General features: G+C 37.3%; 1 protein-coding gene and 1 pseudogene across 6 annotated transcripts in view; one reads left to right on the forward strand and one right to left on the reverse strand.

Moving 5' to 3' along the window:
• The window catches only part of TXNRD3 (thioredoxin reductase 3), an 83,447-nt gene that overhangs the window by 46,474 nt on the left and 9,110 nt on the right, over positions 1-27,863 (reverse strand). For all 6 annotated transcript variants that reach the window (XR_012498834.1, XM_074340460.1, XM_074340465.1 and 3 more), the window contains exons 2-8: positions 16,146-16,206; positions 14,190-14,299; positions 12,358-12,462; positions 12,031-12,103; positions 10,444-10,563; positions 1,820-1,962; positions 264-379 (exon numbers count right to left, since the gene is read on the reverse strand). Coding sequence is in view for 5 of the 6 variants with exons in the window: in XM_074340460.1 (XP_074196561.1) it covers positions 264-379; positions 1,820-1,962; positions 10,444-10,563; positions 12,031-12,103; positions 12,358-12,462; positions 14,190-14,299; positions 16,146-16,206 (728 nt within the window). In the remaining variant the exon portion in view is untranslated. The remainder of the gene's footprint in view (positions 1-263; positions 380-1,819; positions 1,963-10,443; positions 10,564-12,030; positions 12,104-12,357; positions 12,463-14,189; positions 14,300-16,145; positions 16,207-27,863) is intronic.
• Positions 20,221-21,087, forward strand: LOC109439159 (nucleophosmin; annotated as a pseudogene).

The raw sequence follows: 27,863 nt of genomic DNA on the forward strand, positions 1-27,863 counted from the left end.
TTTGTTTTGGCCTCTAGGAAGTTTAGAGCTAAATTCCCATAGCAATTACCTAGTAACATATAGCATATTTTTATGTATAAATTTGACCTTATTATTTACCTAACCTTATTTTCTCTTTGTTCCATTATGTTAACTACTTAGCTTCTTGCACTGTATATATCATTCATCAATTCAAATCTTTGTGAAATAAGACAGGGAATAAATAAATCGGAACACATAAAATATAATACAATTTACAGTTAAAATGACCTATTTAATCTTACCTAGTAATACAGTATTCTTTGTCTCCTTGGATTCCTAAATACCGTGGCCTTTCACCTGTTGCTATGACAAATTTTGCAGCAGTATAACAAGTTTCCTGTCCTTTTCTATTGGTTGCCTTAAAAAGAAAAAAGTAAATTTCATTTTTCAACAAACACCATAGAGTACCAAACACCATGGACAAACTAATTACTACCCTCTATGGAGCTTCCCATCAACAGGAACAATATGCAAAAACAATAATGCAGTGTGACAAGCACCACCACAGAAAACAGAAGTCTTTACAAAATATTAACCAAAAGACCACACTGGGGGTTGAATAGGGGATTGGAAAGCCTCAAGAATGGCTTCAAAGGTGGTGACATTTCAAGTGGAGATGAGGAAAGTGAAAAGATTTGAGAGGAATGGAAACCTAAAGACAGAACAGTACATATAGAAATGCACACAGGCCTGAAAGCAGCTGGTGTACGGGAAACAGCAAGTGGCCAGAGTGCCAGGAGAGGAGGGTAGATATCAGAGGTAGAGTCACACAGATTAGCGCCAAATGTAGACCCTTCTGTGCCATTCTAAAACTCCAAGCTATGGAGAATCAATAAAGGCTGGTCATTGTTTATTTTCCATTTTACAAGTAAATCATAAATACATTTGCATTTTAAAAATTCAAAAAGTAATAAAGGTATTTAAACAAGGGGGTGGTATAAAAAGAGACCTGAAACAGACCAAAAGTGCTGACTGTGAAGGTGAAGTAGGAGGAACCTGAAGTTTCTCGAAAAGATCGGCTTATTCAACGGACTCTGCCAGGCACATGACAGCTTGAGGAATAAAACTGACTGACTTGTATTTCTACTATGTTTCATGTAGATGATGTAATTCGAATTAGCCCAGACATAGTCCAAAGGGGCAGCTTTAAATGGACCACCTCATACCTTTCTAGAGACAACAAATGATTACAAAATAACCTCAAATCCTGTCAAGGTCATCACATAGTGTGCTACGAAAGCAGAGTACAAAAATGAACTATGAAAAAGACAAAGAAAAAAAATGAACTAGGTGTTGAGGATAGTATTTGACTGTCTTTCATAACTCCAATTTAAAATTTTTGTGTTCATCAAAATGGTCTCATTTTTCTTACATATTGACTTTATAATACATAAACTTACAAATATAAATTTATGAAATATACTAATTCTGATACTACTTTTATTAATGTTTCTATGAGTAATATATTGGAATTCTAGGTAATTTTAAAAAAGAACTAATGGCTTAAATTTTGATCTCTTTACTATTTAAACTTTGAACTGTTTAAACATTTTCTCTTTCAAGATGGTAATGAAATCAAAAGGCAAATAACTTTAAATTAAAAGTTCTTTAAAAGGCAATTTCTTTAATTTAGCCAGATGTATGCAATCCACAGCAGGGGAAATACATGTGCATGCATTGCCGTACATGCAAAAGCACTAGCTATAGTCCTTAACACGTGACATGGAATTTTAGTTCAAGGCAAGTATAAACACTAGTAAGGAAAAGAAATGAACAAGGTAAAATATTCAAACTGTACCTTTATTTTATGATGTTCGACAAATTCTCCATAGGAATTTACATAAGTCACAGCCTTCTCCCTCAAAGACATCCTATAGCTCCAATTGAGAGAGCCGATGTGGTTCTGAATCGCTTCTGTCATGGTCTCCCAGTTGTGCTTCGCTGAAAATAAATAATCAGGGTGAGGGCATAAAGTCAATTTTACTGTAAATGGTAAATTATATATAACCACACATGAGCCACATGATATACTGCTTTAAGAATCAAGAATTAGCAACTTAAATCTTTTTCATACCAGTTATGGTTTATATTACGAAACATGCAAAAAAGCATAATTCTGAAAATAAGAAAACTGGAAAAAAAAATCCATAGAGAGAACGGGGAAAATTGGCCCTTCTATGGTTGTGCCCGCAAAGATATGAGGCAGGAAGATAATCTCTACTCGGGAGCACCCAATGACACTTTCACATCCTGTAAGGGCCTGTTGCACCACAGCCTCCTGCATGTGAAGGGAAGCAGTTCTCAGGTCAGTGGGCACTGCACACTCACCTCCCCAGACGGGGCCAGGCTACTCCTATTTGGTTCATCTGGTGGTGGTTTTATGATAGTGAATATCCTACAATTCCTTACGATACATGTGGTTAGTGTTCACCGTTGCACACCATTTGTCATACAGAGTTTACCTACTTCCTGGTGAAGTTGGGGTGGGAGTTGATGGAATCTGATTTCTCATCATCCCTGTATCTTCTAGGTGGGATTTATTTCTGGGCATTCACCTCGTCTGCTGATGCTTGTTCGCAGGGAGCCACTGTCACCATGCAGCACTGTTTATAAGACACAGAGGCCAGCCCAGAGCTCCTGTCAAACTGGATGAGATTCCTGAAGATAAACCCAACCGAGGGTTTGCCCCTTGGTCACATTTGGAGACTTACCCCCATCTAGCACTCTCAGAAAAGCCCCCCCTGCAATTGCAAATTGATGCAGCCACTATGGAAAACAATATAGAGGTTCCTCAAAAAATTACAAGTAGAACTGCCTTATGACCCAGCAATCCCACTTCTGGGTATTTATCCGAAGAAATCCAAAACGCTACTTCAAAAAGATATATGCACCCGTATGTTCACTGCAGCATTATTTACAATAGCCAAGATATGGAAGCAACTTAAGTGTCCATTGGTAGATAATAAAGAAGATGTGTTACATATATGACGGAATATTACTCAGTCATAAAAAAGAGAGCATTTGCAACAACATGGATGGACCCAGAGGTTATTATGCTAAATGAAATAAGACAGACAAAAGAAGACAAATACCATATGATTTCACGTATATGTGGGATTTAAAAAACAAAATAAATGAACAAACAAAACAGAAACAAACTCATAGATACAGAGAACAAAATGATATTTGCTAGATGGGAGGGAGGTTGGGGGGCTAAGTGAAAAAGATGAAGGGATTAAGAAGTACAAATTGGCAGTTACAAAACAGTCACAGGGATGTCAAGTACAGCATAGGGCATATAGTCAATAATATTATAATAATTATGTATGGTGCTGGGGGGTAAGAGACTGACTAGGGGATCACTTCCTAAGTTATATAAGTGTCTAACCACTATGCTGTACACATGAAACTAATATAATATTGAATGTCAACTGTAATTGAAATTTTTTTTAAAGGAAAAAAAAAAGAAAGGCTCCACTACTCATCAGGAACATAGGATATTAGAGTATAGGCAAGGGAAGAGGTCACAACGCATAGAGAGACTTGGCCAGTATAAATGTTAATGGCTCAGAAGTCACATCACCCTTTCTAGGATGCCAGTATATAACATGTCAACTAAGATTTTGCAATCCAGAGGGTCATTTTGGTTACTACATTACCTGACCCTCACCCCATGATCCCAGGAGGTTACAGCCCAACAGTGATGACCCTCTCCACAATAGAACATACCCTCATATCCTAAGATGCCTCATATCCTAAGATACCTCTGCCTTACTCCCCCAATAGTTGGAAAAGCTATCCTTCCAACCCTTAAAGAACCATTTGTCCCAAGGACCTTGTCAGTTAAACTCACACTTCACATACCTTTTGTTTTTGGTTCTTGTTGTAAAGACATTCTATTCTTTACTAGTGGTTCCCAAACATCAGGACCCCTTGGGAATCATGTTGAAATATACAGATCCTGGGGATCCTGGGACCCACCTTCAAGAGCAGGACCTCAGAATCTGTACAGTTAAAAAGCTCCCCCAGGAGATTTTGATATGGCAAGTCCATGGACTGGCATTTTGGAATCACTTGCTCTATAATTTTATTAATCTGTTTAGTCCTACAACAGTATTACAATTCTAAATACTGATAGGAAAAGTCACTCTCTATACTTTCTCAAAGACTGCATAGCTATCCTCACACATGTTTCAATGTGAACTTTAGAATCATCTGTCAAGTTCTAAAAAGAAAAAAATTTATCGAGATGTTATTTCCTGAACTTAACATAAAATTTACAAATTAAATTGGAAATAATGTCTTTACATTATATTGAGAAATCCCCTCCAAAGTCAGAGTATTTTTTTGTTATACTTTTATATTATTTTCTTATACTGGGGGTGCCACAAAAACGTATACAGGTAACCCCCGTATAACACGGCACGTCTATAGCACGGTCTCGCTCTAACACAGTTCGAGAATGAGGGGAAACCCTTGTACAACACGGCATCCTAGAACACGGTTTCATTCTAACACGGTTTGAGAATCAGAGAAATCCCCGAACAACACGGAGCATAATAAGAGTTTTTAAGAGCAAAAAATATCTCATTCAAAATTAGGGAAATCCCCAAACAACAAAGAACGTAATAAAAGCTTAGCAGTGATGATGAATAAAACATTATTTAATACATATTAACATGTATACTTTTGGTGAAAATTGCTTTAATAAAGATATTTCTCTTAATTATAAAAATATAATAGTATGTTTTTTTAATTTTTGGAACCTAACTCCCTTTTTTGTACTAGTTCTTTGCTTCGTGTAACATGGATTCACATAACATGGCATTTTTTAGGAACCTAACAACTGTGTTATACGGGGGTTACCTGTACACATTTTAAGAGACATTATCTCTGTACTACTTTTTGAAGTTGAAATTATGGTAGCAATGTATAGTATGATGTTCGCTCAAAAGATAGCGCTAATCAAATGAATGCTAGCATCACCATGCAGGAGGCAGGACAGTCAAAGAAAATGGCGGAAGCACAGTTGTCGTTTGAGGAGCGCAAGGCCACTTTGAAGTGTTCTTTGAAATTTGAAAATGTTGTGGAAGTACGACAGTGGAGGTGTGAGTGTGCAACAGAACCTCCAGCACGCCTAACAACTGCATGCATTCGTGATAAGTTTGAGACGCACGGTATTATGTGAAGAAATGGCATGCGCAGCTATACAAGTGGACACTTTGGTCAACGTTGCTCAAGCAGTAGTTCACCATAATCAGAAGTGTCTAGACACTGATGGTAACCACTTTGAGCACCTCTTGTAATTGCAAAAGTCAAACGTGACTTGTCTTCATCTTTTATTAGCAGTATAAATTGAGTATTACAATTTTAATACACTTTTTTCCTTTCTTAAAATGTGTGTAGTGATCAAGCATTTACAGCATCCATGAAGTGGTCTCCCTAATAAGACATGTGCCCATCTGACACCCTACATAATCTTTACAACATTATTGATTGTATTCCCTAAATTGTCTTTCATATCCTGTGGCAATATTGTAGTTACCAATTTGTGCTTTCTAATCCCCTCCCCTTCTCCCTCATCTTCACCCCCCTCCCATCTAGCAACCGTCAGGTTTTCCTCTATATATCTGAGACTATGAGACTATTTCTGATTACTTTGCTCATTTATTCAGTTCTTTAGATTCCACATATAAGTGAGATCATATGGTATTTGTCTTTCTCTGTCTGACTTATTTCACTTAGCATTATGTTCTCTAGGTCCATCCATATTGTTGCAAATGGTAAAATTTCATTCTTCTTTATAGCTGACTAATACTCCATTGTACAAATGTACCATAGTTTCTTAATGGACGGTGTAGATGCTTGACTACTGCACTGTACACCTGAAGCTAATGCTGAATAACATTGTATGTCAACTATAATTTAATATAGATATAGTCACAGGATGTGGAATACAACATAGGGAATAGAGTCAAAGGAACTGTAATAGATATATCTAATGTCAGAGGGGCAATAGATTGGGGGAGGGGGATTATCACTTTGTGAGGGGTGAAATGTCTATTACATTGTTTTGTACACCTGAAACTAATAATAAAAAAAACCAAAACACTATACTGTACACCTGAAACTAATATAATATTGAATGTTAACTATAATTAAAAAAACATGTAGTCATGGGATGTAAAGTACAGCATAAATAACATAGTAATAGGTGTGTACGGTGTCAGAGGGGTAATAGATTTCTTAGTGTTATCACATTGTAAGGTATATAATGTCTATGTTGTTTTGTACACCTGAAATTAATTAAAAAATAGTTATGCCAAAAAAAATGCGTGTACATTTTTTTGGCACCCTCTGTATATTTCATACATTCCTAGTTAAATTTATTTCAAGTTATTCTATCATTTTTGTTGTAATTTTCCATTATGTACTTAACATTATTGCTGATATGTAAGACAGCTATTTATTTTTGCACATTTATGAGCAATTTACTGATCTCTTATTAGTTCTAATATTTTTAGCTCAATCTCTTGCACATTCTAGCTATGTTGTATATAATTCATACTACAAATTCACAATATCTTTTTCTTCCTCCTTTTCAAATATGCACACTTTCTCTTTCCTATTCTTCCTTGTGTGCATTGGCCAGAAACACCAAAACAATGTGGAGATTAGTAATGGAAGTGTACAGCTCTGTCTTATTCTTGACTTTAATGCAAGTGCCTCAAGCTCTTTTCCATTAAATATCTGCTTTTGACTTGTCTTCATCATGTAAAGGAAGTGTCCATGTCTTTGCTTATTTTACTAACGATTTTATGTATTCCTACTATGATTTCCTAATGCTGATCATTTTTGCACCCCCAGAATGAACCCTCATTAAGTCACAGTGCATTTTTTTAGTACACCGCTGGAGAGGATTTGCTAACGCTTTTTCTAGAATTTTGGCACCTCTATGAGCTATAGTTTTCTATTTCCACATTATTTTTCTGTATTATCATGTCAGCCTCAAAAAAAAAAAAATTTAAAAAGTAACCCTCTCCATCTTTTTCTAAGTTCTATACAGTTTAAATTACAAAGTATCTGTTCCTTGAAGATCTGAAGAAATTTTACTTGTATATCTACGGTGTCTTGGGGAATGGATTCTTCTTGGACAATGTTTTCTCTGATAATTCAAGTCAATTCTGGTCATTTATATTTCCTTAGAAGATATTCCTTTTCATCAAGATATTTAAAATTCTTACCAATAATTTGCATACTGAATTTGTTTTATCTCTTATCTGTAGTTGTATTTCTTTTTTCACACCTAAATGTTGCATATTTGTACGAATTTTCTCTACTTATTTCCTTGACTGGACTTGCCACAGGATTACTTTATTTGTATTTTCAAATATACTCTTTTATCACTTCTATTTTGGGGAGGGTGTTAACTCATTAATTCCTAAATTTTATTTTTGTTGTAGTTGTTTTTGCCTTGTAGTCTACCTATTTGATATTAACGGCTATTGCTTTGCTTTGCATTTCCCTGATATCTTTTCTTACCTATTAAAAAATTTCCAATCTATTTAAATATTCCTATATTTTTAACAATTATCTCTTTTGGTTTTAGGTGTGTCTTGTAAATAGCATTTGAAAGAATTTTCCTATTTACTCAACCTGAAAATCTGACTCATTCAGCTTTATTCTAATATGTAAAAGATTGCTCTTATGTGGGGCATCTTATTTTCCGTTGTTTTGTTTGTTTCAAATTGCAGTTTCATGTTGTTTTTTTGCACATTTTCCTCTTTCCTTTCTTTTACTTGGAAATTCTACATTCAATTTCTAATCTGGAGATTATGTATACATTTTTAATTTATTGTAATATATATTTCTCTATCAACAGTAAGAATGAACGTACCTAGAACATCTCCCCGAACAAGATTTCAGCATGCTTTACTTCTTTTCTCTTACCTCTCAGATTCTCTTGACCTCTCTTGGTCATTCATTGAACCTATGCCTAAAAATTTCTAAGCCCCAATTTCCATGTGATGACTAACTAGGTATTTCTTAATATAGCACCTCAAAATTAACCTCGAAGTATTTTGTATATAGGGAAGTTTGAGGAATCTAAAATTTTACCCACTCAAGGAAATTAGAAATTATTTAGAAATATTAAGCACTTAGAAGAGTTCGAGAACATCAACTGGCCTCTCAGGGGAGGCAAAGTGGTGCGAGCAAACACCCTGCTTGCTGTCTCCTCCTTGAAATTGAGGAGCCGTAACAGTTTGAGGCAGTGGGCACAAACAAGGGTGACAGGTCAAGAAGTCATCAGCTCGCGGGGGAAGCCTGCCTTCTGGTATCATCCACACACCACCCTGCCTGGCTGGCTGTCTCCTTTGTCACAGGCCCAGGGTGCAGTTCCATTCTTTGCGGCCTTTTGTCCCACCAAGGAGGCATTCAGTATTTTCTCCCCATTTGGACTTTATTATTATAGAAACAGGGTATGAACATTTTTAATTTTAAAAAGAAACTGCTTTACTACCTAAACTACCAATCTAAAATGTGCATAATTCAAATTCTATTCCATTTAGCCTTTCTGTAGCATTTCATTCAAGTTAGTTCTCTTTGAAGACTCCCTAAGCTCTAAATCTTGCCCTTAAAAATTTAACCCCTCCTGGTTTCTGTGACACAACTCTCCTGGTTTTCCTCCTCTTCCTCACTCACATTAGGTATTAACATATCTCAGGATTCTGTCTGTCTTTTATTCTTTTCCATCCATATATTCTCCCCAGACCATCTCAGCAATTCCTAAGACTTCCACTATCACCTACAATGCTGTAACTATAAAACCAGGCCTTGCCCAGACCTCTCTCGAGTACAAACTATCCCCAGGTATCTATTCCACCGGAATGTTCCGAAAGGACCGTAAGTGGAATACCTATGCAAGATGAAGGATTCAAGGTGAAGGATTCTTAAAAGTGAAGACTACCCAGAAGTTAAACTGCTAAATGGAAAGACTTCCTTTTATCAATTGATACTATAGCTTGACCAACAGCTCTTCACTGAATTGACTGGGGAAATTTGTCCATAGGGAATATGTCCAGTTGTAACTCATTATGCTGCAAACCTGCCTGTATTTTTTATCCCAATGAAATGAACTACATTTTCACACAGTCCTTCTCCTCCCTCACCCTCTGCCCTACCAATGACCGAGATGGCCTGGCAGAATCACCTGTAAGTATCAGAATCATCTATGAAACTTTAAACATGACATGTACAGATCTACTGGATCAAAACCTCTGGGGAAAAAGACAAGCTGTACTTTTCTAAAAACTCCACGTTATTTTAATAATACAAGATCATCATTCCACATCTAATCTGCCAATTCCATGCCTTAAATCCTCTAAGTCCATCTCGTACTCTCTCCAACTTCACAGTCTTTGTCCAGGCCTCACGATTTCTCCTTTGGGTTATGCAACAGCACCCCACCTCACTTCTTTGTCTTTGGACTTGACCCCTCCCCTAGCCACCTCTAGCCTTCTAAGTTCCTTGGTGCCATCAGAGGGATCCAGAATCCAAACTGTGGTTTATGTTCCTCTCCTGCTGAAACTCCTCAACAGCTCTTGCTACCTTTGGGGTAAATTTTAACTCCTCAAAATGTCATTTAAGAGCCTTCGTGACCTGCTTCTCTCTCTAATCTCATTTCTCCCAACATCCCTCCCCCGTTCTTTACTTCACCTGCTCACTATCCCCCAAATATTCTATGTTTTCTCACATCCCCATAGTTTGGATCAAGCTGCTTCGTGTCGTAAATGTCCTACTTCAAGATGCAGCTCAAGGGTCACCTCCCCCTACCTCTGACCCTCAAGGCTCCACTAAGTGCCCCTCAATTTGACACTCAAAACAGCACCACGAACTATAGTATACTAAATGACTTCTCTTCTCTTCTCTTTCAACAGACTGTGTGCTGCATAAGGACAGGGACTGTATTTTCCTCAATTCTAAATCCACAGAGCCTAACCAGTAAGAGTTTATTGGATGATTTTGTTTTCCATTTTTCATTAACCAAAGACATACATACATAACCAGTTGATAAAAAAGAAAATGTTATCACAATAATGGAAAAAATCCAAATAATGGCTCTTGCAATTCTATTTTCCTTATACTTGAAAGAAATACAAAAATAGGAATTATTCTCTCTCACATTCTACTAAGGGTTTGGAATGGCTATTCCCTTCTAGGCAGTAAGGCCCATGAGAGCAGGGCCAGTTTTAAATGATCACCGTTGAGTTCTCTGTGCTTGCCTGACACATAGGAAGTTTATAATCAGTGTTTATTAATAAAGTTCAAACTCAGCTACAGAAATATAAATATTATAGCAAGTCTTTCTCTAAGAAACTCGTTTTTTTCTCCCAGTCTATATTTTTATATACCATTACCCACCTTGTTGATTATATTCCCAGCCAAATTTCCTTGAGTCACTTAATGCCTGCCCCAAAAGGGCAGCTTGATGCATCAGTTTCTTAGGAACACAGCCTACATTTACACAAGTACCGCCAAGACCTGAGAAAGAAAACAGTTTTAATGTTTCGTGTGTGTGTTTGTGTTTGTGTATGTGTGGGTTTACACATGTGCAGAGTGAGTGTTATTAAAAACGTGGAAATAACAAACTCTAATGATTGTAGGGTCAACCTCATACTTCACAACAACACACAAATGATTAACCCAAACTTTTTAACCAAGGGTTTGTGAAAGAGGCCCACTGATAAGCAAAAATATGAATTGCATTTCAACAGTTTTCTGGAGACAGAGTCCAAAACTTTCATTTGAGTCTGACCTACAAAGAGATCATAACTGTACCAGATTAATTAGACAGATACAATATCAAGGGCCAGAACCCCAGCTTCCAGCTTTTACTCTTTGTAACTCTCACTCCTCTGAGTAAATAGTAGGTCCAATGCAAGGTAAATCAGCTTTACTAATATTAAATTCTTGGCTAAAATTTTTTGAGTAGTTTTGAATTTTTAAAAATGATTTTCATATTTTGTCAGGGTTCTGGCAGGAAACAGATGACACTCTCAAGCTGCATAACTAAGGAGATTTTATAGGGAAATGATTATTAGGGTATGGGCAAGAGAGCAAGGAGGGATAGAGAGGTAGTGACAACTAGTAATAGCGGGCCCATCACCAACTCCACATGAAGGGGCAAACACACTGAGCAGGCACCATAGCCCAAAGCGGGGTGGCAATGACAGGGGCTGTGGAGCTATAGGGAGATGGAGCCAGCCTGCAGCAACCGGCAGGGTGGGAGTCAGGGAAATGAAGATATTTGAATGGGGATGAAGACCCATCCCCATTCTCCTCCATTCTGTTCTCTTCCCATTACTCCAACTGGCCAAGTCCAATCAGAAGCCAGAGGGCAAGGCTACCAATTCATCAGACTTCTGGGGCATAGAGCAGGGTAGAGACAATGGAGGATGAATTTGAAGCATAAACAGAAAATATCCAGCACAAAATCTATGTGTTCTCTTTTATAGTGAAAAGAACATGGAAAGGTGAGTACTCTCATTTATAGCAAAGTCACAGGGCTGGAAGCTCACTATACACTTTATTAGACTGACCTGGAATGATCACACACACACTAATTCGACTGGCCATCATCCAGCCATGAAAGTCCATTATGAAATCAATGCAAAAACAAAGAAAAATGCTATGGCAAGCTTAAGTGAGCACGACACAGTATAAACAGCAAATACGACTATGTGAAAATATTGCAGCATGTGTACAAAAATTATTATGGCAGAAGTGTTGGAATACTAAGCTCATGAAATTTTTTTGCAAAATCTTTCTTAATCAGCACTTGTTAAATATGCAATCTTAGGCCAGTTACTTCACCTCACTGAGTCTCAGTTTCCTCATCTATGAAGCAGCCTAGTTATAACTCCAGAGATTGTTGTGAGGATTAAATGAGACTTAACAAAGCCAAAAACGTATGTGAAGAGCAGAGAACAATAAAGAAAAACAGCTTACCCCAGGATGTGCCCTGAGGTGATGGGACCACAAAGTCTAGCACCATAACTTTCTTTCCCAAAATGGCAGCTTCCTACAAAGAAAAAAGCCACAAATAAAGATCTTTTCATCTTCCTAATACTCCCCCAATTTTTCGTTTCCCTAAATAAAAAGGCTGTGCTTGTGTCATAACACAGTCTTTTCTCTTTATTCAACCAACTAATTACAATAAAAACTTAGACAGTAACATCAACATTGGCTTTGGTTTTTTTTGTTTTTTTTAAATAGCAGAAGAAATTCTTATGGCAATCACCAGGGAAATTATCTTCAAGTTTCATTTTTTCATACCTGAGCACATGCAAGGCCACCAGAACCGCCACCAATGACAATGAGGTCATAATCATATGCTGACTCTTCCTGAAGAAGCTTCTGTAATAAACCACTCTGATGTGCCTATGGTTTAATGAAAGGAGAGAGTATGGTATGACTTGTTTTAAAACTGTTTCTTTGCACCCCTGCATGGATTTCTTTTATAAATATCTTGGAAAAAACAATCTATAATTCATGAAAATCGGAATTGTAAATTTATCTGAATGGTATTAAAATAAGGTCCAACTAGCTAAACCGTATGTTAAAGTACACATTTGTTATCTCCTGATTGCTAGGCATGTGTCAAATGACCCAGAGGTTATGGCTTTATATCTATGTCAGACGAGGTCCTTTACCTTGGTCTAATCGTTGAAATATCATAACCAAGTGCAATAAAATAGCCAACTACCATTTTTCAAGGTCCTATGCATTTTGTTCACCTGTGTTAGGCTTCCTTCTGAAAACAATTCTTATGCATCATCAATAGGACATGCACTACACATTTTTTCATGGTTTCTCATAAACTAACCTAAATTTTGCAGCTCATTGATAAATTTCCTATACAACACAAACATTTTGCTTTTTCTTTCAGCAATCACCATGAACCTGGTTCTATGCTACATTTTTTTGTTCACTTGGCCCTCATGATCAGAAGTAGTTTAGATGAGGTTAGAGGTTCAGTATGTGATTTTGCAACCATTTTCCTTATGCAAAGTCAGCTGCTCAATCAAATTATGTTGGCTTTAGAAACGCGATGCTGGAACTAGCTCATCCTGGGAAGCACAACAGAAGTGCTATGAAACTACAGGAATCAAAAGATGCCATGTGGCCCCCTGACGGATGGGTGCCCACTAAGGCTCTCAGCACATTCTAAAAGGACACCTTTGGCTCCATTTAGATGCCCTTAGAGAACTCTGTCTCCTAAGCATCTGCCATCTAAGAAAACACCTTTCAGTCTTGAAATAGAGTGGATATCTCTGCATCTCCAGATTCATCCTCTGACATCATTTTCTAGGTTAAGGTTGGCAAGACCAGCATTCCTGAAGGTGTTTAGGGACGACAATTAAGGTACTGACCACCATGTGAATTGAGTTATAACTTCGAGGATTAATAAAACAGACTGTCCTAGATAACAATGCTGATCATAGATTAACGTCAAATGCAGATAATCTTCACCCCCAAGAAAAATATAATTTTTAATTAAAATTTCAAGTACAAGTATTTAATCAATCACTGATTACTACCATTTGCATACATACATAAAAGATACAAGAGAGCAGAATTTTTTAAAAAGTAAATAACTAGTAATAAAATAAGGACCTTATTTAATAAACATCAATTGTTACCTATCACTATTTAACTGAATGACTCCTATTTATTTTTGCATTCTAAGAATCAAAAAAATTCATAGGCGATAGACCTTTGCAAAGCTCCCAGGGTTAGCAGCCCTGACAGGAATTCTACTTACCCTTGCCAGAAATGCTAGTGTTGACCTCATTTTATTAAACCTGAAAGAGGGAACAGCCCTTGTTTCTCTCCCCATCAGGAGGAGGAGACCAAGGTTTGCAGGGTGGCCCACCTGGTTGTCTGGCAACCTCAAACAAAAATCTTCTCTTTCTTAGTTTCTAATGTATCTAAAGAGCTAATTTCCATCAAAGTAATCAAGATTATCTGATAACCAATCTATCTGTTTTTTCATTTTACAACTTCCAAAAGATGAATAGACTCCTATAAACCACTTTACCCCTTTTAAATATTTTTAAGAACAAAATGAACAAACAGACTTAAAGAATACATAATATCATTATTACCTGGAAAGTTCGATCACATCCACCTATATGTATTTTATTCACAAATACATTGGGCACAGTTATCTGATTAGTGATCTCTGACAGCACTTCTTGAACACTGGCCCCATCATCTAAGGAATAAAGATAAAAAGAATTAATGCCAACAATGATGGTTTTAAAAGTAAAAATTTGAACTGTTTCACTAAATATATGTCATATTTTATATCTTATAAACTCACAATATATCCACGAGACATTTATAATTCAAATATCACCATGTTCTTGGTAATGTCTAAATTAATTTAAAAAAAAACCAAAATGCATAACATTATATGACATGAAACTATCAAATTTCAATAAGCCTGCAAACAGCAGACGAAAAATAACATTTTACAAGAATTAGTAACCAAAGTATACATTAATAATAAAATACTAAACAAATTCAAAGCACTCATTTCTTTTTTTTGGACAGCTATACTAGTCAAAAACTGTTTTGGTCAAAGAAATAATTAAGTCTCAATAGATTATTTAAACTATATAATGAAGGGACACCATATAAAAATATTATGTGCCATATATTCAAAGCTTTACTAAGATATAAATGCATTGTTGTAAATTATATCATTTGTTAAAAAAAAAAGAAATGGTAAATAACATAAAAAATAAAATAAATAAATAATTAAATATATAAAAACATTGAAAGGATTCCAAACCTTTGTAAGTCTAACTGAAGTGTTACAACACTCAGATGCTCACATGTACAGATCCATAAAAGGGTCAGTGTGTTATACAACTTTATGAAATAATGACTCAAGAGGGGAAAACATCCAGGTTTTTAAAGAAAACCTTAGAGAATAAAGACCAATCTACTGATTCCTTTTAAAATAAACACTCCTAAATTAGATTGATATAAAAAGTCAATGACTATGTCAGACAAATAGATAAAAATCCTCTTTAAAGAGCAAATATCAAGATAATATCTGCATCAATATGAATAACTCAGAAAATATTTTCTACAATTATATTTGAAAAATCATTACGATCACAGATCAAAATGTATTCTCCATCCCTAAAAATAAAACCAGGCCATAACTACTTAAGACTGTTTGGTATACTCTTAAGAAAAGACTCAAGATTCAAGAACATTTCATTTACTAAAGTGAATGGCTAAAAGGAGTTGGTGAAGTCCCATAAAAGCAGACATCAGTTTTTTTTCTGTTCACCACTGTGTATCCCACCCCTGCAAATCACATGCATGCGTAAAGTGTTCAATTAATATTAGATCAATAAATGCATGTTTGACAATAATTCAAAAGTATAAAGCTAAAAGACAAATGCATTCTCCCTCATGAGTAATACAATCAGGAATGAGGAGCAGAGTCTTTTCATTTATTACAGCTTAACCTACTTTGCTAGAAAGTTGCCAGACTCATCTGAATTGCCTGAAGTACTTCAAAGTTAGCAGCTTATAAATCTTCCTCCCACTCCCTCTCCCTCAAATACCAATCTCATATACCAATAATACATAAAAAAATCTACACCAATATCATTGACTACATTCCCTATGCTGTACTTTTATCCATGTGACTATATACTTCTTTTTTCTTTTTAAATTAGTTCCAGGTATACAAAACAATGTAATAATTTACACCCCTCACAAATACGGGTATTAGACTTATTGGGGGGGATCATCTCGTAAGTTATAAAAAAAATGTCTAACCACTGTGCTGTGTACCTGAAACTAATATAATATTGAATGTCAACTGTAATTGAAAAATAAAAAAATTCAGTGTGGAAAAATAAAAAACTGCACCAAATTATCTGTCATTTAGAAGTTCATTTTCTGCATGGTTGAATATAGAGCAAAAATAGCTCATCTACCTCAAAGAGACAAGAGTAAGTTGAACAAAACAAATGAAAAGAGGTCAATCTTATTGACATTTATTGCAAACAGTATGTACTAACCATTCTACTTACCAACTTGATCAAGTTCCAAGATATTATATTGAACTCCCAAAGAAGAAAAGAGTTCTTTAACCTGTAACAAAAATTTGCTTAAGTTTTACTCTCACAAAGATTCAACAGTTATGAAATATGGACATAGTAATAAGGGATGTTCAAAATAAATGTTCTTCAGTAATATGAGCGCTGGCCTATGGGTAGTTTTTTGCCCTTCCTCTATACATCTTCCTAGAATGATCTCAGCCTATCTCTTCCCTTCTTTTACCATTTGAATCCTTGACTTTCAACTCTATAACTTTTGCTAAAACCCCTTTTCTGAACTCAAGACAGGCAATATTATTTCTTCACCTGCATGTACAGGCAAGTAAACTGACAATTCACACTGCCAGCTGTCACCAGTTGCCTGAACAAGAAACCCTAGGGCCTTGCTACTCATGTAGGGGACAGAGGCCCAGCAGCACAGGCATCACCTGTGCAGAATCAGGCCCTGGATCAGAACCCGCATTTTGACAACTTTGTGAGCACTGATTAGGAGTCATTTTAATGACTTCCTCTCTTAAAACATCTTCCTACTCTGCACTAAATTCCCCATCCATCCAATTAATTACTAAGTCTTAACAATTCTCTATGTTGGACTAGTTCTCTACAGTTACTCTCTTAATTTGAGCCACCGACATCAATTACTGCAATTTCTCAGCAGCATTCTAGTTCTCTCTGCATCTAGCTTTGTCCCCTCCAGTTTTCTAAATGGCAACCAAAGTAGTCTTTTAAAGCCCTCTTTTCACCATTACTTAAACCCTTCAATGCCCTCAGCCCTCAAGATAAAATCCAAAGGTTACAATTCCAGGATGTTGGCATGAGGACCCTGGGAGACCTGCTCCTTGACAAAATACCCACAACTGATGGAAATTATTTTTAAAACAACCATTTAAAGTCTCTGGAAATTGTCCTGAGAGCACACAGCAAATGAAGAAACATGTATTCAAGAAAACCTACTAGATGTCAATAAGAACAGGGAGAACGAGTCCGAGGCACTTCAGCCACAACCTACACCCTCGCTCCCCGGCCCTAGGTCAACTTGATGGAGACTCCACCTCAAGTGAGCAGCCAAGAAAATGAGGCTCCCTAGTCCCTGAAATCTGGTCACCAGAAGGGGCTGACCACCAGCATTTCTTGGTCTCCCAACAGCTCTGAGGCTACATTCCTGGTAAGTGTGGCCAACAACACGGGGGCTCCCTTCCTCTACCCAGCCTGCACTCGGAGATCAAAGGCTTTACCCCAGTCTGAAAATACTGGGGCACTGATCACCCTTGCCTCAGCCCACTTGTAGAGAGAGGTTCCAGGCTAGAAGAGGTAAGCCAAGAAGATCAGAGGCTAATGCCCCACCCAGTGCCCTGCTCATAAAGCAGAAATGTTACTCCAAGAAAATCAGGTCATTGACCCCACCACCAGCTCTAGAGCAACGTCTCAGAGATTTTACTGGGGAAAGAGGTGGCCATAGATCAGAGAGCTCCGAAATTCTACCCAAAGGAAATTTTTAAATTAACTGTGGGGAAGTTCAAGTCTACAGGTGCTCTTGAAAACAATGCAGATTTTGGTGGTCAGCAATTAAGAGGAGGTTGGTAGCTCCATGAGAGCAACAAGCTAACCTGCAAGTCAGCAACTTTACCAGAGAATACCAGGAAAAGCGATAGCTAAGAATAGTCCTTCTAGGGTCAGAATAAGCTTCAAACTTGCCTCAAAAACTATCCCTGCAAAGGGGCCCAGATTCAATTGGATGAGTATGGAACAATTTACACTCCGGGGCATTGTCAAACACAATAGCACAACTAGCCTGCAATTAGTGGCGCCTAACATCTGGGTATGATACCAACAGAGACAAAACGAAGAACAAAAACAACATAACACAGTCAACAACAGACCTGCTAAAATCCCTCTCATCCCAGGGTGACTATGCAGACACCAAGGCTGGACCCTCTGAGGAGTGACATCTTGGATGGAAATAAACTCCCCTAAAATAATCCAGCCAATTTATTATAAAGAAATAAAGAAGCAAACCAAAAGGCACAGAGAAGGAGAGGTCCCGTATCTATCGGGACTTGCTACAATAGTATTACCTACAATGTCCAGGTTTCAACAAGAAATTACCAGACATACAAAGAAACAGGTAAGCAGATCTATGCATAGGGGAAAAAAGCAGGCAAGAGAAACTACCTCTCAGAGGGCCCAGATATCATACCGAATAAACAAAGTAGCATTGTAAATATGTTCAAAGAATTAAAGAAAACTATGTTTGAAGAAATGAAGGAAGGTATGATGATAATGTCTAATCCAATAGAGAATATCAGTATAAAGATAGAAATGATAAAAAAAAAAACCAAATGGACATTATGAAGTTGAAAAGTACAATAAAATTAAAAGTTCACTGGAGTGTCTTAACAGTTGATTTGAACTGGCAGAAGAAAGAATTAACAAACTTGGGAGACAGATCAGCAGAGATGAAACCTGAAGAGACAGAGAAGAAAGAAGAAAAACGGATAGAGTCTCAGAGAAACATGGAACACCATTAAGCACAACAACAGATGTAATTTGTAACACTGATAACATAAGAGGGGGCACAACTGTAAGAGAGTAGAGTTTTTGTATGTGATAGAAGTTAAACTGGTATCAGTTTAAATTTATCTTATCTTTAGGATGTTATATGTAATCCCCATGGTAGCCACAAAAATATCTAGCAAATATTCACAAAAGGAAATGAGAAGGGAATCAAAAAAATGTCACTACAAAGAATCAACTAAACACAAAGAAAGACAGTAAGAGAGGAAATGAGGGGCAAAAAACTATAAGATATACAGAAAACAAATTTTAAAATGGAAAACGGAAGTCATTCCCTAGCAATACTTTAAATGTAAATAGATTAAACAACCCAATCAAAAGACATAGATTGGTAGAATGTATTAAAAAAAACAGGATCCAACATTATGCTGAAGAGATTCATTTTTGAGCTAAGGACACACATAGGTTGAAAGTGAAAGTACAAAAAAGATACCATGCAAAGAGTAACCAAAAGAGAGCAGGGATGGCTATATTGATATGAGACAAAATAGATTTCAAGTCAAACTGTTGTAAGAGACTAAAAAGGACATTATGTATTTATAAAAGGGTCAATATTCCCAGAAGACACAAGAATTATAAAAATATATCCAACAAAAATCAGAGCTACAAATATATGAAGCAAACACTGACCAAACTGAAGAAACTGACTTAATTACAATTATAGCAGGACATTTAAATAGTCCACTTTCAAAAATGGTAAAACCACCAGGCATAAGATCAGTAAAGAACTAGAGGATTAGAAGAACACTACAGACCAACTGTACCTAACAGACATATTACATAACAACCCACCCAACAAAAGCAGAATATACATTTTTCTCAAGTACACATGGAACATTCTCCAGGATAGACCATATGCTAGGCTACAAAACAAGTCTTTTTTTTTTTTTTTAACAACAGAACAAGCCTTTTAATTTTTTTATTACTCAAAAAAGCTTCACTTTTTTTATTTAGCTTTCTGACTCTGTGCTTGTGCCTTCAACACTCACAACAATTTTCTGCTCCTTGATAAGGAAAACACACTTGATCCTGTCATGGACACATTTAGCACACATGAATCTACCACAGGCCCTGCTGACATGTTTTTCACTTTAGACAACCTCATTAGAACTTTAGGTCTCACAGCACAAACTCCGCGAAGTCGGGCTGCACACACGCCACATGCAGATTTTGGTGCTTTCCCAACCTTCTTGGTATAAAGGTAAACAATTCTATTACTGGGGGTTTAAGACTGGTATGTCAAATGCTGGACCATTCTGAATGCCTGTAGACACCATCCCCGAAAAAGCAAACAAGTCTCAATAAAAAGAGTGAAAAGACTGAAATCACACAAAGTATCTTTTCTTATCACAGAAGAATGAAACGAGAAATCAACAGCAGAAGGAAAACTAGAAAATTCACAAATACAGTCATGTGCCGCTTAATGACAAGGATACATTCTAAGAAATGAGTCTTTAAGCCATTTCACCACCCCATGAAAGATTTGATGGACATGGACATGAGCCCCCTGAGGCCCCAGAACTATCTTTTCAGTTATGAACTAAAGGCCACCTTATCAATTTAAGGTGGATAATGATGAAAATGAGATCATTACCAATTATCTTTAAGAACAGTCAGTCTAGGGGCTGGTGAAAAGGATGAATTGTACATTGTTGAAGTAGAGGTAATGAATTATGAAGGTAGTCCAATTACAGTAACCCTGGCAATTTTGAAAATGTCTGCATAGCCAATAATTTCCCTTGGGGACATTAAAATACCACCACCTGTGGTCTTATGGTTAAAGTGTGGTTCAGGGCCTATACGTATTAGTGGACAGCACTTGGTAGCTGTGGAGGAAGATACAGTCAGAAGATGACGACGAGGAGGATGTGAAACTCCTATGTGTATCTGGAAAGCATTCTGCCCCTAGAAGTGGTAGCAAGGTTCCACAGAAAAAAAGTAAAACTTGCTGCTGCTGAAGGTGACTATGAAAATGATGACGACGACAATGATGAGGATGATTTTGATGAGGAGGAAGCTGAAGAAAAAGCTCCAATAAAGATATCTGTATGAGATACTCCAGCCAAAAATGCACAAAAATGAAACCAAAATGGAAAAGACTCAAAGCCATCAACACCAAGATCAAAAGGTCAAGAACCCTTTGAAAAACAGGAAAAAACTCCTGAAACACCGAAAGGACCTAGTTCTGTAAAAGACATTAAAGCAAAAATGCAAGTAAGTATAGAAAAAGGTGGTTCTCTTCCCAAAGTGAAAGCCAAGTTTATCAATCATGTTAATTGCTTCCAGATAACTTACCAGGGAGGCTATTCAAGATCTCTGGCAGTGGAGGAAGTCTCTTTAAGAAAATAGTCTAAACAGTTTGTTAAAATTTTCCGTCTTATTTCATTTTTGTAAGTTGATATCTAAACCTGTCCTTTTCATAACATAGAGTGAGAACTTTCCCTACCATGTCTGATAAATGTTGTCCAGGTTCCATCGCCAAGAATGTGTTGCCCAAAATGCTTGTTGAGTTCTTAAAGATGGAACTCCATCCTTTGGCTGGTTTTAAGTATGTATGGAATGTTATGATAGGAAACAGTAGTAGTAGTGGAGGTCAGGGAAATGGTGGAGAGACAAAAATATAAATGTTCAATAAACTCAATATTTTAATAACAAAGATCTTAAATCAAAAATTTAACTTTACACCTTAAGGAACTAGAAAGAGAACATAACTAAACTCAAAGCTAGCAATAGAGAGGAAATAAAGACTAGGGCACAAATGAACAAAATAGAGAACAGAAAAATCATACAGAAAATCAACAAAACCAAGAGTTGCTTCTTTGGAAAAAATCTACCCATACTGACTAAGAAAAAAATAAAGAAGACTCAAATAACTAAAACCAGAAATGAAAGAGCGACCATTACTACTGTTTTTACATAAATAAAAAGGATTATAGGAGTATTATGAACAACTGTACGGTAACGAAGTGCATAATCCAGATGAAATGTATAAATTCCTAGAAACACACAACCCACTAAGACTGAATCATGAATAGAGAATGTGAATCAACCTATAACTAGTAAGGAGACTGAATCAGTAATCAAAAGCCTCCCAACAAAAAAAGTCCAGGACCAGATGGCTTCACTAGTCAATTCTACCAAACATATAACGAAGAATGAACACCAATCCTCCTCAAACTCTTCCAAAAAAATTGAAGAGTGAACACTTCTAAACTCACCCTATGAGACTATCATTACCCTGAACCAAAGCCAGCCAAAGATACTGCAAGAAATCTACCGACCAATATCTCTGATGAATATGACATAAAAATCCACAATAAAACACTAGCAATACAAATTCAACAGCATATTAAAATTATCATACGCAATGACCAAGTGGGATTTATCCCTAAAATGTAAGGGTGTTTAACATACAAACATAATGTAATATACCACATTAACAGAATGAAGGGGGGAGAAAAACCCTATGATTATCTCAATGCATGCAGAAAAAGAAAATTCAACATCTTTCATTTTTTTTAAGAAACTTCAACATCTTTCATTAAAAACACTCAACAAACTAAGAACAGAAGTAAACTCCTCAAAACACTAAAGACCAAATACGAAAAGCCGACAACTAACATCATACTTGATGGTGAAAGGGTCTTCTCCAAGATTAAGAACAAGATAAAGATGCCCACTTTCACTATTTCTGTTCAACATAGGACTGGAAGTCCTAGCCAGAGAATTAAGGCAAGATAAGAAAAGAAAGGCATCCAAATTGGAAAGGCACTTCCAAGTTGGAAAAGAAGTAAAATTACCTCTGTTCACTGCTAACGTGACGCTATGTATAAAACCCTAAGATTGTTAACTAATAAACAAATTCAGCAAAGTTGTAAGATACAAAATGAATAAACAAAAATCAGTTACTTTTCTACTAACAATGAATAAATAAAAAAAAAAGAAGAGAAGAATTCTACTTACAATAGCATGAAGAAGAATATTTAAAAATAAACTTAACAAGGAGGCAAAGATTTGTACACTGAAAAACTACAAAATGTTGCTGAAAGAATTAAAGAAGATACAAATAAGTGGAAAGAAAACCCCGTGGTCATGGATTAGAAGACTTAATATTGTTAAAATGCCAATTATTACTCAAAGCGATCTACAGATTCATTGTAATCTCTATTAGAATCCTCAAAACAAATTTTGAATAGAAAAACCCATCCTAAAATTCATATGGAATCTCAAGAGAACCCGAACAGCCAAAAATCTTGCAAAAGAAGAACAAAGTTGGAGGTCTCACATTTCCCAATTTCAGAACTTGCAACAGAGCAAACAGGGTGGTACTGGCATAAAGATAGACATAGATCAATTGAAGAGAACAGAGAGCCCAGAAATAAAGCCTCACATATCAGGTCAAATGACTTTGGACAATGATGCCAAGGCCAATGGGGAAAGGACAGTCTTTTCAACAAATGGTGATGACAAAACTGGATGGATATCCACATACAGAGAACTCAATTTAAATCCTTAGCCAATACCATATACAAAAATTAACTCAAAATGGATCATATATGTAAAGGTGGGAGCTAAAACTATAAAACTCTAAGAAGAAAATAGGCCAAAACTTCACAACATTGGATTTGGCAATGACTTTTTTGATATGACACCAAAGGCACAAGTAACAAAGAAAACAGACAAGTTGGACATCATAAAAATTAAAAACTTTTGAGCATCAAAGGAAACTGAATTATCAACTGAATAAAAAGCATCAACTGAATAAAAAAGCAACCCCAGAATTGGATAGAATATTTGCAAATCACATATCTGATAAGGGATTCATATATAGAATATATAAAGAACTCCTAAACCTCAACAACAACAAAATAACCCAATTAAAAAATTGACAAAACAATTGCAATGACATTTCTGTAAGGAAGATATTAGCCAGTAACAAATGGCAAATAAGGACATGAAAAGATACTCACCATCACTAGCCATCACGGAAATAATAAAACTACAGAGATACCATTTCATACCCATTTAGGATAACTATTATCTAAACAAAAAACACAAAATAACAAGTGTTGACAGGGATGTGGAGAAACACGGACTTTTGCGCACTGTTGGTGGAAATCTCAAAGAGTATGACCACTGCGAAAAACGATATGATGATTCCTCAAAAAATTAAAAATACCATACGATACAGCAATTCCACCATCAGGTATATACCAAAAACAATTGAAAAGACGGCCTCAAACAGATATCTGTACACATGTTCACAGCAGCAATACCCATAATTGCCAAAAGGTGGAAGCCACCTAAGTATTCACGAATGGATGAATGGATAAAGAACATGTAGTATATACATACATACAATGGAATATTATTCGGCCTTAAAATGGAAGAAATTCTCACACAGGCTACAAGATAGATAAGCCTAGAGGACACTATGCTCAGTGAAATAAGCCTATCACAAAAAAAACACACAAATATTGCATGATTGCACATATATGAGGCAACTAAAGCAATCAAATTCAGAGAGACAGAAAGGAGAATGATGGTTTCCAGGGGCTGAGGAAGGGGGAACGGGGAAATACTGTTCAATGGATACGGGGAAGATGAAAAGAGTTCTGTGGATAGACAGTGGTGATGGTTGCAAAACAATGTAAATGTACTAATGCTACCGAACTTTAAAATGGTTAAAACAGTAAACTGAGTTAGGTTCATTTTACAACAGAAAAAAAGCTGATCAATGGAAGTATAAATTTTTAACCCAAAAATGTATGAATCAGGATTGGGGAAACATGGTTTAAAATTAACGTGGGGAAGAGGTTTAAAAAAAAATCAGGACATTGTCTTCAATATTCAGTTTGGGCCATTATTTTATATCTGACTTTAACGGTAGTTTTCTGACTACTCTAGTTGCCGCCCCATGTAATCTAGTCTTTATACTACTGCCAGATTTCAAATCACAGACCAGACACTTTCACTCCTCTTCTCAACAGTCTCAGTATATTACACCATAGAAATGGCAGCATGAGGTAAGCCTCTTGAAATCTCCCCTGGAATTTACAACAAATTGAACAACTGTAATTCCACAAAGGACTCCCTGTGCAGCAGACAGGCAAGACTAAGAGACGTGCAATTGGAATCATCTAAAGGTAGGCAAACTGGGCACGCAGGGGAGGAGGGAAGGGAGAAGTGCAGAGACGGAGCTCCAAGTTCCCTGCATTCCAGAACTACTATAGCCACGGGACAGGGAAGAATTCGGACTGCTAGCACTCCCCTTATGGCCCACAGTCCCGCCTGATGGATCTGTATATAACATGGCTGACCTGACGTTCAAAGCAGAGACCTCGGAGCAAAGACTGAGGGAAGGGTGAAAACGGTGGTTTTACTGCCAAGCAGAGGACGGAAGGCTAGGCACAGAGCCTAGCTGATCCCTCCCTACCCTCTCAGTGCTAGAAACTGAACAGTAGCAGTATCAGAACAAAAGAACAGAGTTATTTGCTGTTCTTTTGTTCTGATACTGCTACTGTTCAGTTCTGAGAACTGCAGGCCTGCAGCCACTGACTCTTGGCCTAAATAGATCTGGTAAAGGGGAGTGAACCTTGGGTAAAGCATTGGCTGTGCTGGTGGTTGCTGCCATCGCTCAGAGCCACCTCTCACAACCCACCCTGCCCCTGCCCCCACCTATCTGTACAGATCCCTGAAGATATAAACAGAGCGCTGAAACACACAGGCTCTGAAACTGGTGCAGGAAGAGCTTTAAAACTTCAGAAGCTCTCCATAACCCCCCACAGAGGTGGTGCCCTGAGACCCAGGTGACCTGCTCACGGAGAAGACCACCTTCCAGGGAACCCCCCTCCCCGACATTGTGTGAGAAGCCAAAACAGTGCAGAGAAAATATAACACTACAGCGTGAGAGAGAATAAAAGGCTGCAGTCGGAGAGAAAATAAAACATTCTACCAACACCTACTGGAAAGCAAAAGAAAGACCTCTTCCTAACAACCCGTTACAGAGCCCATTCCTGTAGATGCCTAGGAAGAGAAATAATAATTCATTAATTACCATGAATAACTAAGGTAACAAGTCAGCTCAGAAAGAAAATGAAAAATTTCCAGAAAATGAACTTAAAGACATGGAAACGTGATTTAAATGACAGAGAATTCAAGACTGCAATTTTTAAAAGTTCAACGAGATGCGAGAAAACCCAGACAGGCAGTTTAATGAACTCAGAAAACAACCAAAGAACAAAAAGAAGATTTACCAAACAGATTGAAATTTTCAAAAAAAACCAAACAGAATTTCTGGAGATTAACAACTCATAAAAGAAATGAAGAATGAAACAGCCAGCTTAGGTAATAGAGCTGACCAGATGGAGGAAAGAATCAGTGAATCCAAGATAGAAATCTGGAAATGACACAGATGGAAGAGAGATACTTGAGAGTTAAAAGAAATGAAAGAACTCTGCAAGAACTTTTTGACTCCTTCAGAAAGAGCAATATGAAAATAATGGCTATACCAAAAGGAGAAGAAAGGGAGAAGAGAACAGAGAGTATATTCAAATAAAGAGTTGATAGAAACTCCCCAAACTTGTGGAAAGAACTGGACCCTTGAATCCAAAAAGCAAATAGAACACCTAATTGCGTCAATCCCAACAGGCCTTCTCCAAGGCACACTGTATTGAAGCTGTCAAAAATTAACGACAAAGAAAGAATCCTCAAGGCAGCCAGGGAAAAGAAGACAGTAACCTACAAAGCAAAGCCCATTAGGTTATTATCAGATTTTTTTTCAGCAGAAACTCAACAAACCATGGAGGAAGTGGAATCAAATATTCAAGCTATTGAAAGAGAAAAATTATTAGCCAATAACTCATAATATCCAGCAAAGATATCCTTTAGATATGAAGGAGGATGAAGATCTTTCTTCACATCCGTAAAGATGTATGTGCTCCGATGTTCACTGCAGCTTTATTTATGGTGGCCAAGCAAGGAAACAACCAAAGTGTCCTTCGATAGATGATTGGAGAAAGAAGATGTGGTATATATACATAAAGGAATACTACTCTATCATAATAAAAGATGAAATAGTGCCATTTGCGACAACACGGATGGATCTTAAGATTATTATGCGAAGCGAAATAAGTCAGACAGAAAAAGTAGAGAACCACATGATTTCACTGATAATGTAGTATATAAAACTGAAATCAACAAAGGAACAAGACAAACAAATGAAGAAACAAAAACTCATAGACACAGACAATAGTTTAGTGGTGACCAGAGGGTAAAAGGGGTGGGCGAGTGGTAGATGAGGGTAAAAGGGATCAAATATATGGTGATAGAAAGAGAACTGACTCTGGGTCGTGAACACACAATGTGATATATAGATGATGTATGACAGAATTGTACACCGGAAACCTATGTAACTTTGCTAATAATTGTCACCCCAATAAACTTTAATTAAAAAAAAAGTCTGGACTTCTGGAAAAATGGCGGCGTGAGGTGAGCCTCTGTAAAGCTCCCCTGGAATTTACAAAGAATCGAACAACAAAAACTCCACAAAGGACTCCCTGCACAGCAGACAGGCAAGACGAAGAGGCCCACTACCGACTGAAATCACCTACAGGTGAGAGATTCGCGCGAGTGGAGGGAGGAGGAAAGGGAGAAGTGCGCGGATACGGAGCCGCGCGGGCTCAGGACGCAGACCTAGCTCAGTGCGCCGAGCTCGCTGCTTCCCGGAACTACCGCAGCTGCGGGAGAGGGAAGAACTCGGACTGCTAGGGCTCCGCTTATGGCCCACAGGGCTGAGGGGACAGCATATAACACGGCTGAACCCAACGCTCACGACAGAGACCTCGGAGAAAAGACTGAGGGAAAAAGGCTGAAAACGGTGGTTTAAGCCCGCACTGCCGAGCAGAGAACGGAGCCTTAGGCACTGAGACTAGCCGCCCCCTCCCACCCCTCCCAGAGCTCGCCCCACCCCCACCTGCCCGGTGCTAGAAGCGAAACAGTAGCAGTGTCAGATCAAAACAACAGAAAATTCGCTGTTTTGAAAACTGTGGACCGCAAACAAAAATTCACAGCCAAACTAGTTCCGGCAAGGGGACAGAGCTGTGGAAGCAGGACCAG

This window comes from Rhinolophus sinicus, linkage group LG09 (genome assembly GCF_036562045.2).
Source record: "Rhinolophus sinicus isolate RSC01 linkage group LG09, ASM3656204v1, whole genome shotgun sequence".
Classification (NCBI taxonomy): domain Eukaryota; kingdom Metazoa; phylum Chordata; class Mammalia; order Chiroptera; family Rhinolophidae; genus Rhinolophus; species Rhinolophus sinicus.